This window comes from Carassius gibelio, chromosome B1 (genome assembly GCF_023724105.1).
Source record: "Carassius gibelio isolate Cgi1373 ecotype wild population from Czech Republic chromosome B1, carGib1.2-hapl.c, whole genome shotgun sequence".
In the NCBI taxonomy this organism is placed as follows: domain Eukaryota; kingdom Metazoa; phylum Chordata; class Actinopteri; order Cypriniformes; family Cyprinidae; genus Carassius; species Carassius gibelio.
The window spans coordinates 7,838,854-7,853,651 of NC_068396.1; the positions used below are offsets into that span (position 1 = coordinate 7,838,854).

Below are 14,798 nucleotides of genomic sequence, written 5' to 3' on the forward strand. Positions count from 1 at the left end.
ACAATATGGCCTGTGGTAATACCCTTTTATATACCATATAATATGGTACTAAAATTCATGGTATTCCAATTACTTACATTACAGCACCAAGGTACAGCACTATGTAGACCTCAGTATTACCATCAGATGCCATGACTGCACCATAGTACTGCCAATTGAAATGGTACAAAACAACCATGGTAGTACTATGGTACCATTATATTATTTTTTCTACTTTATCATAAACCAAGTACTGTGGTTGTAACATGGTAAATTATATTGGATAGCACTTATGTTTTAATAATACATTTATTGCATGAAGTGAAATGTTAAAGTGAGACCCTTGAGGTAAGATGCCCCAGCTCCTAGCTCAGCTGGTCTTGTGATCTTAACCATGAGCCCCATGAGACGACCATTCCCATGCTTATTTTAAAAAAAGAAAGAAAAAAAAAAACAAAACACTTCCTTTATCAGGCTATGAACACAAAAACAACACACTGAAGCAAACTGAGTGATAAGAATGCAAACCACAGACTTGCATGCAGCAGTGCAAATGCGTACACACATGTGCACATGCATACTCAAAATGCTAATTACGGCGAAGAGTGTGAAAGCTCATTCGCCGGCCAGACTAATTAAACAGCATCATCTCATCTATATTCGTAATTAAACACTTGAGCATAATCACACAACGCGCCAGGACTCCAAACGAATCAATTAAAAGCGTCTGATTAATTAATTTATTCTGACTACATTTGTCCCACTTTCTAATAAATGGATACTTTGTAGTCATTTCACTTTAGCCTCATTTATCTTTTTTTTTTCTAACCTCTTTGTTGTTCTTCATAAGGTTGACCACAGGGCAAATCCATGTCATTTCCATTTTTCGCTGTTGCACTATTTTCTCTTTTAAGTTGCGTTAAATTGAGCCTGCTTGAGGCAAGTGCTTTAAAGAGAAAGAGAGAGAGGCTGCAAATACATACCCATGCTTTGATACCATTTAACATGCTTAACATACACAGAATAAAAAGGTCACCCAAAACAAACAACAATAAATCAATCAAATCTGTTATTATTTATGCATGATTTTCTTTCTTATGTGGAAGACAAATGAGAAATTTTAAACTACAGTTATTGGCAAGTAAAGCTTTCATGCCTTAAAGAGAGGGAATAACACATTTCTGATGATCTATCTATTCAGTGAGCTATTCCAACAGAAAGGTTGATCTGATCCAGTTCTTCATTTCATGAGTGAACTATTCAGACTGGTTTCACATGATTCTTTGAAAAGATCTGACTAAAAAAAATCATGAATCACTTACTTCGTAAACTCTCATGAATGCACCAATTTAAATGTCAATTTGTTTCTTACAGATTATTACACATTATTATAGTAACTGTATGACTTTAAAAAAAGGCTGAAATATAGTTATATGGACAACTTTTATGATGCTTTTTTTTCTGTCCTTTCTTGTCAGTAAAACTGGATAATCAAATGTATAAAAGCAATCAGTGTCAAATATCTCCTTTTGTGTTCCACAGAACAATGAAAGCCAACTAGACGTTTAATTTTTAGGGTGAACTAAAACTTTAAAACACAAGCATTGCATTCATAATGTCAGACACACAGAAATCAACAAAGCCTTTTAAGTTGATCAGCTTTATCGTTTCTATGTACTGTGCAGGGAAAGAATGAAAAATGTATGTTGACAGACAAGTGTGTGTGTGTGTGTGTGTGTGTGTGTGTGTGTGTGTTCCATCGACGGCTCCCCGCCCCAGCGGTCCCATTTACCTAGTACAGTGTTCAGGTCTGCGATATTAATTAAGATAAATTCGCCTCCATATTCTGCTGCTGTGCTATCACCCCATTTATCAAAATTAGGTTCATTATTTCTGTGCGCCGGCAGAATTATTACCTTTTTCATGTCTGATTTTTATTAATATTCATAATTTAATAACACAGCATTTGAAGCTGTCCGCAGAGGGAGCATTTATGAGATAAAGAACTGTGACATTCACAGACAGGGCAGGCAGAAACACACACACACACACACACACACACGAGCGCGGTCTGTTCACACAAGGCCTGTGTTGATAATTTATTTCAAAAATCATGCATTATATTTACATAAAACTGTTGTTTACATTTTAAGTGGCAAAGTATATTCATAAGTGTGCCTACCCTTATGAAACATGCATAAAATTATGATTTACTGTAGCAAGACCATTTAAAGGTGCAATAAAGATACTGTGACATAGACTTGGACATATGTTTTTGCACTTAAAGATTACCAAATATTTATGTACAGATATTAATTGTAATATCTTGGTATAGTTTAAAGTACCATAATATTACAATGTGATACTATCATTATAACATGGCACTGCCACAGTATATGATTTGGTAAGGGTTTTAAATGTACTGAAAACCCTTACAAAGAAATATATGGTAATCATTTCAATACGAACGTACCTTGGGGTTCCTGAATGCCTGAATTATCCTGTTCCATCGATGTACCATGTTGTTTGGTTCTGAAATTTGTATGGTACATTTCGGTGCATGTCTCTTTAAATGATAATGAGCTACTGCTCATCTAACCCCTCTTTTCATTTTTTTTTTTTTTTTTTTGGTATTCTGTGGCACATTACCATCATAAAACAAAACTAATGTACATGTCAAAATTACCATAGTACAAATAAATAAATAAATAAATAAATAAACAAGACAGATTATGTCTTTTAAGTGTAACTGTGGCACAAAAAAAAAAAAGATAATACCATAGTACTGTTTTAGATTTGACTATTTTTAATAGAGAATATCAGGATTAAATTACATATATTTTTAAATCAGCTCCACCCGCCATATTGGATACAATTTTTCACAATGCATTCTAGAGTGATGCTGCCGAAAAAAAAAGGCAAATTATATTAAAATTTATATTTTTGTGCTGAAGGTAAGTGTGTAACGAGGGGAAAATGTACAACCGTGACGTATTTGAGAAAAGATGATGCAGTTTTGAAATTTTGCAATATCTGTTCCTGTATTTAAAATCACGTTACTATGCCAACATTTCCTTTCCTCACACTCGCCTCCCCTCACCTCCCATCCATCTCACGTTCACCCTGCAGGTGAGCTGAGCTGAATTGACATTTTCCTCCCTCGTTTTCTCTCACCCTCCACCTCTCCAGTGCTGTAATTTGGCATAATTAATGCTAACATTACTGCTGATAATTTAGCTACTTAATTAAACTCAGAGGACTTCATTAAGGCCGGGATGGCACTGTGACTTGTGTGTGTGTGTGTGTGTGTGTACACATCATCAGTGTCAGCAAATGTGTGTCAGAGACTGGGTGTGTGTGTGACATAATTTGCTTGTGAACAGCGACTTGGTGGGTAATTGTTTTTGTCATTAGATCTGTGGCGGCGATAAAGATGGGCACAGATAAGGGGCTTACTATGCATGCGTTGATATTGTCATGTTTTTGTGACGCAAAATAAAAACCCTTTGTCCGCATGGTGTGAACCAAAAATGCTAAGATTGCATTTTTAACATTCTTTATTTGATCTTCAACTAAGCTTTTGATTAAACTATTAATTAGAAGTCAGTATGTATACTCAGCATATTAATTACATTTTTCTGTATACTGTCCAAAAGTACAAACACTGTGTGCAATACTGTATACCATAATGCAATAGGCTCGACTTGTTTTCTATATAGGCAGCATCTTGTAATGCAGAATTCAAACAGAAACACATCTGATTTCAAGTGTTTTGCATAGCATATTGCTAACCACACACACACACAAACACACACACACACACACACACACACACACACACACACACACACACATACTGGTTTCCATGTTTGATGGGGACCAGCTTTTTAATCATCACATGTGGGGACCACCCTTTCTAAAGGGTTTTGAGGTTTGAAAAAAATTAGGGACACTAACCATAGCTCTCTTAGCCTATACACGACTTCAGACAACTGAATTAATGAAGTAATGTCTTGACCATGCTTAATGGGGACTTCTGAAATATCGGGTGAACATGACTTACAGGGACCAAATTAGCATATTTTATGCATATCATTTGCATAATACACACACATTCCCATGATTTGAGGGGACCTTGCGCACACACTAATACACACATTCCCATGATTTGAGGGGACCTTGCGCACACACTAATACACACATTCCCATGATTTGAGGGGACCTTGCGCACACACTAATACACACATTCCCATGATTTGAGGGGACCTTGCGCACACACTAATACACACATTCCCATGATTTGAGGGGACCTTGCGCACACACTAATACACACATTCCCATGATTTGAGGGTACCTTGCAACAACAAATATTACAAATGACAAATAAAAGGCATTTTACTGCATTTGATATTTTGCTCTTAAAATGGGTTTAATCCACAAAGTAAAATTTAAATGTTTATTAGTAGTACAAAAGTTAAAATTTTGAAATTTCACTTTATTTTATGTGGATCTATACTGTAGTGAGTCCTGCAAACGGTTCTAGTGATGCAAAGCTTCATTCTCGCACAAAAGCCCAGTTTCACAGACAGATTACCAGGAATAGGCCTTACTTAAATTAGGGTATAGACAGAGGTGGGTAGAGTACCCAAAAACTGTACTCAAGTAAAAGTCAAAGTACTAGTCTTGAGTAGTTACTTGAGTAAGAGTATCGGATAAAAAAAATCTACTCAAGTGGTTAGTTACTAGTTACTTTGGGTCATATATACTGAGCCTATTTTTATTAAGATAGATAAAATGTATGTAATGTATGTGTGTCTGTGTATAAATGTTTATATTTCATCAGCCTTTACTCCAATTTATGTAATTTATTATAAAACCCTGTCTGTTTACTTAAGTAACAGATATATGTGTCATGGCATAACATATTTTTAATACGCCTGACTTTATATTAAATGTGAATTTTACATTAAAAGTTAATGTGATATAAATATTGCTACTAATCTTTCATTGTTCAGAAAGAGAGCAAATAACATTTACTTTATTAAAGATCATTTTCACTGACAGTCTAGATTTCAATCACTCTCAGAAACTACCATTAAAATCACTGAAACTGTTAACACTGTGAAATCAATATCTTAATTATAGATTCGTACACACATCTGCACTTTGTTGTTTCTGACGAGAGAATTCTCCAGAAAGCGGTCTACAATCAGTGAGCGTGTGAAGGAAGCACCGACATTTCAGCGATGACTCATCGGAACACCTCTGATTGGCCATTGCATTCAAAAGCTCAACAGAATCGTGTGTGATTGGTTAATGTGCAGCGCTGTAAAAACGCGTCTGTCTCTGGCTCAGCGCCAGCAAGCGATCACAGATCTGAATTTAGCAGCTGATGATATGACTTGCTGAACGTACTCGCGCCGGTGTGATTGTATTACAATTAATAAAATCTTAATCAGCTATTTTTTGTCTTTTGGAAGCTGCATTCAACTTGACTCCCCTCTGTTATAAGCCATACACGTACAACAGACTAATGTCACAGTGGTATCGTGTAGGCTACTGTAATCGAATGTAGCCCAAGTTATTACCTGTTAAACAGTAGACAGCACACGCGGTGTTCATCTAATAAGGATCTCCATCCAGAGAAAAGTAGACGGCGCGTTTGGAATAAACTGAAGCATTTACAACATTTATTGCATTAAGATAAAGTAACGAGAGGAGCGTAACCCACAGTAACGAAGTAAAAGCACAGATTTTTCCCAAAAAAAATGTACTCAAGCAAGAGTATAAAGTCTTTAAATATACTCCGAAAAGTATTAGTTACCCCCAAAAATTACTCAAGTAAATGTAACGAAGTAAATGTAACTCGTTACTACCCACCTCTGGGTATAGAAACAGCTTCTATTAAAATGCCTTAGAAAAAAACATTACTGGTTTGCATTTTGAGACAAAACAATGGCACTGACATGTTTTACAAATCCTTCAGTGCAAGTTATCTTCAGTTAGGACGACTCTAAGTTGCATTTTGCACATGTGAATACAAAGGATTTAGCATAGTGAATGATTGCCTGTATATGTTCCAACTCATATCATACCCACAAGTCAAACATTTAAACCTTTCCACTTCGAACTATTCTTTCTTTAAATTATTTTAAAGTAGTGTTTAGCCCCAGCCAACCACCCCACATCAGCTACTACTCACTGGATACTTATCAATACAATAAACCTACTACTACTTGAACTTCAAGACAATAATTCAGATTAAAATGACTGAATTCAACTTTTATTTAGTTAAATTTCACATAACTCTAAGTCAAACCTCAAAACAAAACCTCAAAAGTCCTGTTATACTAAATGTAAAAAAAAAAAATATATATAAACTCTCACCATGCTTCCTTTCACAAACATGGATTTCAACTTTTGTTAGACCAATGCTTTCAGCGTGTGGCCTTGCAATGGTTTAACGGTTTAAGTTATTCTATTTCTTTAAGTGCTGCTGTGGCTTTAACTTTAACAAAACTTACCATGGCAGATAGTTGCATCTTTACAGTATTATCTGCACTGCAATTTCTTTTTGAAAGCTGTAATGCGATTATAAACATAAAATTTTACTGTCTTCCAATCGCGGTTCCTCAGAGCTTGTGGTTCAGCTTTCAAACATTTCTCACAGTCACTCTTTGCTGGTACAGTGCCAGATATGATGAATGACTTCAGGTGCCTTTCCACCGCCTGCACCTCTGCCTGCTGCCAGGGAGCTTTCTTCTGGCTACTTTTACCTTAAAGTGATCAGAAAATAAGAAATGATTAAGAGTGTATGCTGGAATTCAAATCTGAAGTTCTGAATTCTGAATTCATTCAAGGATTCGATCTCTCTCTAAACCCTCCTTTATCGAAGCTCGACTCTGTTCTGATTGGTCAGATGTCCCAGTCTGTTGTCGGTTCTACCGTTGTTTGAGAGTAGGTCAAATTACACATTCGCACACAGCCAATGAAAACCAGAGGCTGGGCTTTTGTTACAAACCTGTGTAGGTTCATGCAGGAAGCAAGTCTGGAATTACGCAGGACTCGTTTCTTCCTTTTGGGAGACTAATTTAATTTGTCCTGAACTTTGACCTTTTTACATTTGATCTTTTATATTACACACTACATAAAAAGGTCATACCTGAGTAAGCATAAAAGGGGTACTTTAACTAGAATTAGGTCAGAAATTTGTGACTAAACACATAAGATATAACCCGGTGTCTGTAGTCATTTTTTTTGAATTGTCGAGAGAGAGAGAGAGAGAGAGAGAGAGAGAGAGATTGTTATTCTTGCCAGATACGGTGCATTTATGAATTTCAGAAGGATCTATGACCCTCTCTAGAGACAATATGCAATGCATTTTTTTTTTTTTTTTTACTTAAGTAGATTTACTTAATTTCCAAATGTGTTAAATTTACTTGAAAAATGATTGTGCAAAAACTTGCCAAATAAAAATTAAGTAAATTTACCTCTTGTTTTTTTTCAGTGTAGGGTAACTGGTGGCTTTTAAATGACAGAGGCATGAATTTAGAATTTCTCAGGGATAAAATGACAAACAGATATAAACTTAGTAAAAATTAAAATTGAGCATTCTTTTTTACCATGTGGCTGCTACTGCAACGTTTAGCCAATTCTAGTTGAATTTAATCCTACAGAAAACAACAGACGTACCAAAGAGAAATATGTAAAGAGTTCACCTTTGCAAGGTGGTCTCATAGCACTGGCTCCTGAAGACATCGGCACTTCTGATGATGGTTTGCCTCTCTTGTGTGACATATTCCTCTCGGTAGCAGGAAGTGCCACCTCGGCTGAAGCTTTGATGGAAAATAATCAAAGTTCAACATTTTCAGAAAGAGAAGTAATATATATATATATATATATATATATATATATATATATATATATATATATATATATATATATATATAAAATAAATAGTAGTAAATGTGCTATAAAATTCTGACAATGCACAAGTGATGGGTGTTATTGTCCAACTCATGATTTTAATCATTGCAAGTATAGCTGAACTACAATCTACATCATGTCTTTTCAAGAAACATTTTAGAAAAAATAAGCTCAAACTCTTTAAACAGAGTACTTCGTTTTATTTTAGTCAAAAAGGAATCATGTCACAATTCGTTTTGTGCCTCGACCCACCCAACAGAAGAGAGTGGATCAGCTAGCTTTACATAATAAATGTAACTTTCTCTTATGAACCCTTAATTTTATAGTATTAAGTTCCTCAAAAACAAAAAGTTTACAATAAAACATGTTGATAATAAAATAGATAAATTTATATTCATACTTAATCATATGTAATAAAATGATAATGTTGAAGAATAGCTTGGAGGCATTTGACAGTAGTTTTGACAAAAAATAAATACTTTTTTAGTGTACTGAATCATCTTCTGCGCTGGAACAATGTGTTTGCCCATCAGGTCTTCACAAGTCACTGGACTGATAACAATCAATAACTACAAAATGTAATGGTGTATTTTGACAGTAATACAAACCGTCAACAGTAGATGAACAGTGTCCCTCTTGTATGCTCCTGTCTTCCTCATCACAGTCATTAACTTGTTCTTCCTCATCACAGTCAACTACTTTTTCTGTGGAAGTACAAAATACAGCTTTACAGTGGTATATAATGGTTTGCAAACTTGGTATAGGAATAGATGGTTAAAAAAAAAAATCTATTAAATTAACAAACCATCAGGATCTATCCCAATTTCATCCAAGTTCTTGCCATGGAACTCAGCTAATCTTCCTTGCTCAAGAGCCATTAAAACTTTGCTGATCTTGGCTAGTTGCAGGGTCTTCTCAGGGAGTCGATAGAACTCACGATGGATTCTGATGTCGTGCCCGAGAAAGTTTGCCAGCTGGTCCATCTCGGTGTCGGTCATGTTCAGCACTGTTGAAAGGGTCGCGGCATGCTTACGCAGCCTGGTAGATGTCAGTGCCTTGGGACACTTTGCACCACAAGCCTTTGCAAAGCCACGGAGGCAGTCTGACCCTCGGAAATGTGTCATGGCTTCTGGTCTAGCAAACATATAGGCATTGTCTTTTAAAACCCCACACGCCTCTCTCTGCTTAACAAGGAGTTCTAAGGAACACAGCATTTTTGGAGTCAGAAGGACTGGAACTGGCCGACCACGCTTTCCCCTGGTGATAACCCTTGTGAAGTGTCTGCAGAGTTTCTTCTCCACTTCGGAGAGAGCCCAGTCCACATCCTCATGTGGATCAGAAGTGTCTCTTGATAAAAACACAGACAAAGGCATGCTTGCCACCTCTCCTTCTCTCCGCCGATTAAAGAGAATCATCTGAGCTAGACACACCTTGGCCAGCTCCATCCAGGCTTTAGTAGATGGACTTTCAGAGAGCAGGTTGAACCACTCATCTTGCACTTGACTGAGAAAAGTATGCAGTTTTTGTACGTCTTCAGTAAAGGGCATGAGCGTGGGCACATTCCACTTTGCTTCCCTGATATTCCTCAATGCTGTAGCAGAAATCATCTCGTTCCACTTATTCGCATGGACTTCTTGAAACTCACTGGCATTCTTCACAAGCTGTTTGTCATTGGAGATTAAGCCCTGAGCTTTCAAGAGTTTGCATACTTTAACCAGGGAATTCCCAAGCTTGTTAGCAAGAGATGGAATCAAGAATTTGTCGGTTTCACTGTCATACCCACATGTATACTTAACAGCTTTGACGGTCTCCATGTACTTCTTTGGATTTACACAATCTTCCAGTGTTTTTAAGGAGGTGACTTTCCTGGCATTGTGAATCAATCTTCCCAGTTCTCGCATCTTCTCCCGCACACATTGTTTATTCTTATCTGATAGCCCACCTTTGTTCAACAAGTGCTGCCCAATATCAGTAATTACTCTGTCATTTTTTATTATATCTGTGATTGGGTCAGGATTCATGGCACTGATTACTCCCCACAGTTGTTTGGTCATGTTTGAAGGCACAGGCCCTGTGTAGGTACACATGGACTGAACACGGTTTTTTCCTGGTTTGGGAGGGTCTGATTGTGGTTGAAGTCTACAAGTACGCATGTGTCTCCACAGGACCTTTCTTGTAAAAAGTCCTTGACAGTATGCACAATGCATGAAATCTTCTCCCTGCACTTCTTTACGTGGTCGTTTAAATGGCACTAGTTCCCCCTTTCCTGACTCCATAACAGCTGCATTGTGAGCATAGTTTCCTCTGTTGCGAATATAATCAAGCTGGTTTTTCCTCTCCTTTGAACCCTTTGGAAAGCTTAGAGCTCTAGCCACATCAGACTTATTTTCATGTGAACTTTCTAGATGCCTTGCCATCTTAGCATAGGGTTTACTGCAGTACAAGCAGTAATGTCTCTTGTTGTACACTCTAGCACCATCTCTTTTTTGGTATGCACTAACAACTATTCCGTCTGTTGTGTTCTGACTTGAACTGGGTTCTTCTCCTGTTCCAGATGCTTCAGACGCAACATTGTGCATTTTGTCTGACGTTGTGGTGTCACAATCAGGGCAACTCACTGAGCCAGACTGATCAATATCCAGTTCATCAAGAAGCCGACGTTTTGCCTGGTTTAGTGTAAGGCTAACATCACTGTCACTTTCAGAAGTGGTATCTGGAACATAATCATCGGAACTCTCTGGTGTAGAATCAAAGAGCTCATCAGAATCTTCAAGATTTGTATCTTTCATCTAAAAATAAAATAAAGAAAGAAAGAAATGGGTAGAACTGCTGCAATTAATTGATCATTTGATTTTGACAATAGTAGCCAATTTAATGTGTCTCTGTTAATCTGTTGAGTTTTTTTTTTTTTTCTCAATTTTGCAAGTCACATGTGATGATTTGCTGCTTCTTACCATGTTATAATAAAGTTCTCAGTGCAAAAGTTATGAACAGTTGTTCTGACAAAAAAAACAAAAACAAAAAAAAACTGATCATTTTGGTCTTAAAGTAAAATAAAATTGAATAATTATCTGATACTTTGCAGTCAATATCACATGAGAATATATTAATATTACATAAATTACTGATGAGGAGAATGATCTTAGGAATGAGAAAAAAAAAAAAAAAAAGACATCACGTCTCTTGTTGTGACTTAAACTTACTATGACACTTTTAGTCCGTCTCAGTTTTGGCACAAAAATCTCATTTTCACTGTGGTTCTGGGTTGCAATCTGTAAACAAAGTATAAACAATATTTGACATTTCTATTGCATTTGAAATATGAAAATAAAAAAGTTGACCAGAGATCAAGAGTGGAAAATATCCCTGTCCAACATCCTCTGTCTGCGCTCACACACACACATATTGAATAAAACGGGCCTCATGGGGACCTTTCACACACAACGTTTAGTGTTCCTCATGGGGACCAGATTCATCTAATCTCACACAACATCTCAACTCCCAACACTGAGCGACCAAAAGTGTGTTGTGGGGACGTCGTGAGTGAAAATTTTAAAGCACCAATTAACCAAGAAAAAGTTACTTGTGAAGGACAAAACTGGCCCCAAATATTCCACTACCTCTAACCTACTGGACACATGTTGATAAACTGTTGAGGGAACTAGTTTACAGCAGATAAGCATCAAAATATGCACCAAAAACAAAAAAACATGAAAAGACTGACAGTAGACATAACTTTCCATTGATAAATGTGACCGTACCTGTTGAGGAGACCTGGTTTGACCAAAAGCATCATCCACTGGAGTCTGTGACTGGAGAGAAGCATCATCAACTGGAGTCTGTGACTGGAGAGAAGCATCATCCATTGGAGTCTGTGACTGGAGAGAAGCATCAGAGTCACCTGCTGCTCTGCTATTAGCAGCAATGCTGCTCTCCTGCAAGAGACAACACCAATAATGAGAAGATTTCACAACATGGAAACATGGGGGGGGTGACATTTTACCCATTAGGCCAGGCATACAACCCCCACATTTAACCCCTAAATTGGTCTAAGAACATAAGACCCTATTATTCAATGTACTTAAAAAAATAAAATAAAAAAACACCGACCCTCAAGTCATAATGGTTACAAATTATTTTCATATTTCTAATAGATTCAAATTCTAATTTCTTCAAAAACCAAAAATTAGTTATTTCTGCAACTTACTTGGGTTCTCCATGGGCAGTCGTCTCCCCCATAATCATATGTGATTTCTTCTCCTTCTTTAATGTCTTTCAGCGCAAATAAACACAGGTGTGCCTTTCCATTCACATCGATTTTCTTCATCTTACAATTTGGATGTTGGTGGTCATCGTTAACTAACCGCCCAAACGATCCATCTTCCCTAGATGCATCAATGCTTAAATTTGAGAGAAAAAAAAGGGAAAAGGATAAATACAAGTGTTATAATGCATCAACACAAATCAGTGTGTTAGGCTGCATTTACACTGCATGGTTCAATTGACCCAATTCCAGTTTTCTTCATCCCATGTGGCACAGATCAGATAAGAGTCACCAGCGTTTAAGAAGGAAAATGAAGAGCATGGATTCAGATATTATCAGATCAGTTTCAGGCCTAATTCAGGACTAATTACCCCTTAGCTAACTGTTAACTGGTCAAACTAGTTTCATAAGACAATGAATGTACTATTGAAATTGAAACTGTAACAGTTTTTTTTTTAGATTGTCACCAAATGCCGTTTAAAATGCACACACTGGATAAGTGTCACTCTTAAAAAAAAAAAAATCTAAGCACGTTGTCAAAAAAAGGGATACATTCACAAAATCAGAATTGGTCATGAAGACCTGTAGTGTAAATGTGGCCTTATTTTAGCAAAAGGAATATAGCTTTGGTGCAATGTGACTTCTTACCACCATGTTTTCCCTCTCCACTTAAACTCGAACATAAAAACAGCACAGGATGGGTGGTAGAGTTTTCTTCTCCTCTCCAGCTCTGCATAATTGATCAACTCACCCCTGTACTCCACAATAAAATCTCCTTTGCAAAAGGAACCTTTTGCAAATAATCCACGTCCTGCAGATACAGCAAAAACATTTTCACCAAAAAAATTAATTAATAAATCTTGCAGAGATAAAGGGTGATAATTGTGCACACAGAACACATTAATAGTAGCTTATTTAAAATATTCTGCAACCTGGTTCCTAATTAACATAGATTTTCTATTCCATACTCACAAGGTTATGGTTCCATATTTCGTAATTATTAAGTGATAAATCAGTCATACCAGACACCACCTTACCTTTCACCGCATTGATGTAGTTCACCTCTAATTTAGTTTTGTCAGACTTCGTGACAACATGATGCATGGCATCCTTAAGAGGGCTGATTCGTGGTGGCATTTCAATCTGGAAATATATATATATATATAAAATAAGTATAAAAAAGTATTTTAAAAAATTACACCGATTATGGAGAGATATGCAGAATTAAACTAAGGTGTTTATTAAGCAGATTTTATCTTTATTGTCATGCAACACTGTATTGTACTTACGTAATGCAACAGTTCATTACAATGTTACATTTATCAATGTGACAAATCAAAACTGAAGGTTACATAAATCTAGGACAATGTTAGCGTTTAGGGCCTCAACTCACTACATTAATTTAGGCCCTAATCTCTCACAAAATGACAATCTGTTCCTATATAATCCCAGGCCTTGAGAACTGCTGATTTGGACTACTCTTATGGACGACCTCTCCATACAAACCCTGGTTTAGTTTAACTACTGTCATTACTACATCGAAGATTAACCTTAATCATTTGTTCATTTAAAGCTAACGTTACATACCTTTTTTATTTTGCTTCATTTCTCTCACGAGCCCAGTTAATTATATGATTAATATATAATTATAATTATATATTAATAATATGACATAAAAAGAGAGGTTTTTGTTATCCTAAAAACTTTTTTTTTTTTTTTGGAGTAACATCTAAACAGTTTTATTTTATTTATTTTTTTTGTAAAAAACCATAGTTAATTTTTGTAATGCAATAACCCCTCCAGAACCCGTGACCAAACAAGAAATGTAACATTTCTTTAATATAAAAAAAGTAATAATTCCCCTTCCAGAACTAAAGCAAAACAGACAGAAAGCAACTTAATATGCAAAGAATCGCTACATTAGCAATCAGGCAGGCTGAAGATTTGATAAAGATTTTCACTCAAAAATGATTCTTAAATTGTATGATTATGCGATCGCTAATTGAAAAACAGAGAAATATCACAGGCCATACATAGGCCTCAACAGTTAATTAGCACCACTGTTAACTAGCTAGCTAGCGACTTTAGATCTAATTAACCTAATTGGTTTTAAATGTGCTTACCTTTTATTTAACTTTTTGCTCTGCACAACTTCAGAATCTCCTCGAATCTCAAACAATCTCCTCGAGTCGGTATCTCCTGTAAAGTCTTCTTATCGTCTGTCCGTGTGAAGTGTCCACTTAATACGCATATTTTCATATTGCTGCTGATATCGTTCCTAATGAGGACGATGAAGTGGGCGGGGCCTACCATATATAGATAATGTGTGTGTGAAGAAGCGCGCGCAGTACCGCTGAGAAATGTTTGGGGGCGCAGCTGAGCACTCCCTTCACACTCACACATTCACGGATAAACGTGTGTTATGGGCCATCGCTGAAACTCCGCCCATCACCTTCAAAACAGCTCCTCTAATCATTTATATGGCTTTCCCTTATGGGGACCTGACTTTTGGTCCCCACAACGCAAGAGGTCCCCATGACGTGACTGTGTAAACAGACTCATGTCCCCACAACGTGATGAATACCAGAACACACACACACACACACACACACACACACACACACACACA

General features: G+C 36.6%; 1 protein-coding gene across 3 annotated transcripts; it reads right to left on the reverse strand.

Annotated features, from left to right (window-relative positions):
• Positions 1-3,834: 3,834 nt before the first annotated feature.
• Positions 3,835-14,478, reverse strand: LOC127948534 (uncharacterized). Of its 3 annotated transcripts, XR_008152105.1 has the most exons (10): positions 14,293-14,478; positions 13,207-13,312; positions 12,818-12,980; positions 11,667-12,305; positions 11,109-11,177; positions 8,711-10,694; positions 8,514-8,609; positions 7,698-7,814; positions 4,334-6,755; positions 3,835-4,113 (listed from the first exon to the last, which is right to left on the reverse strand). XR_008152105.1 is itself a non-coding variant. In XM_052545011.1 (9 exons), the coding sequence occupies exons 4-9, from the start codon at positions 11,922-11,924 to the stop codon at positions 6,532-6,534; spliced, it is 2,748 nt and encodes a 915-aa protein (XP_052400971.1). In that variant the 5' UTR covers positions 11,925-12,305; positions 12,818-12,980; positions 13,207-13,312; positions 14,293-14,478; the 3' UTR covers positions 3,835-6,531. The 3 variants fall into 3 exon arrangements, 2 of the variants coding, with proteins under 2 accessions (XP_052400971.1, XP_052400972.1); XM_052545011.1 differs by having other exon boundaries at positions 3,835-6,755; XM_052545012.1 differs by having other exon boundaries at positions 3,835-6,755; positions 12,818-13,312.
• Positions 14,479-14,798: the final 320 nt, after the last annotated feature.

Bases quoted from the DNA above. Each gene is read 5' to 3' on its own strand.
- LOC127948534 (XM_052545011.1), bottom strand. From the start codon at position 11,924: ATGCCTGGCCTAATGGGTAAAATGTCACCCCCCCCATGTTTCCATGTT. The intron at 11,178-11,666 runs GTACGGTCACAT...CTTTGTTTACAG, and splicing joins AAACCAGGTCTCCTCAACAG to ATTGCAACCCAGAACCACAG. The intron at 10,695-11,108 runs GTAAGTTTAAGT...TTTTATTTTTAG, and splicing joins GACGGACTAAAAGTGTCATA to ATGAAAGATACAAATCTTGA.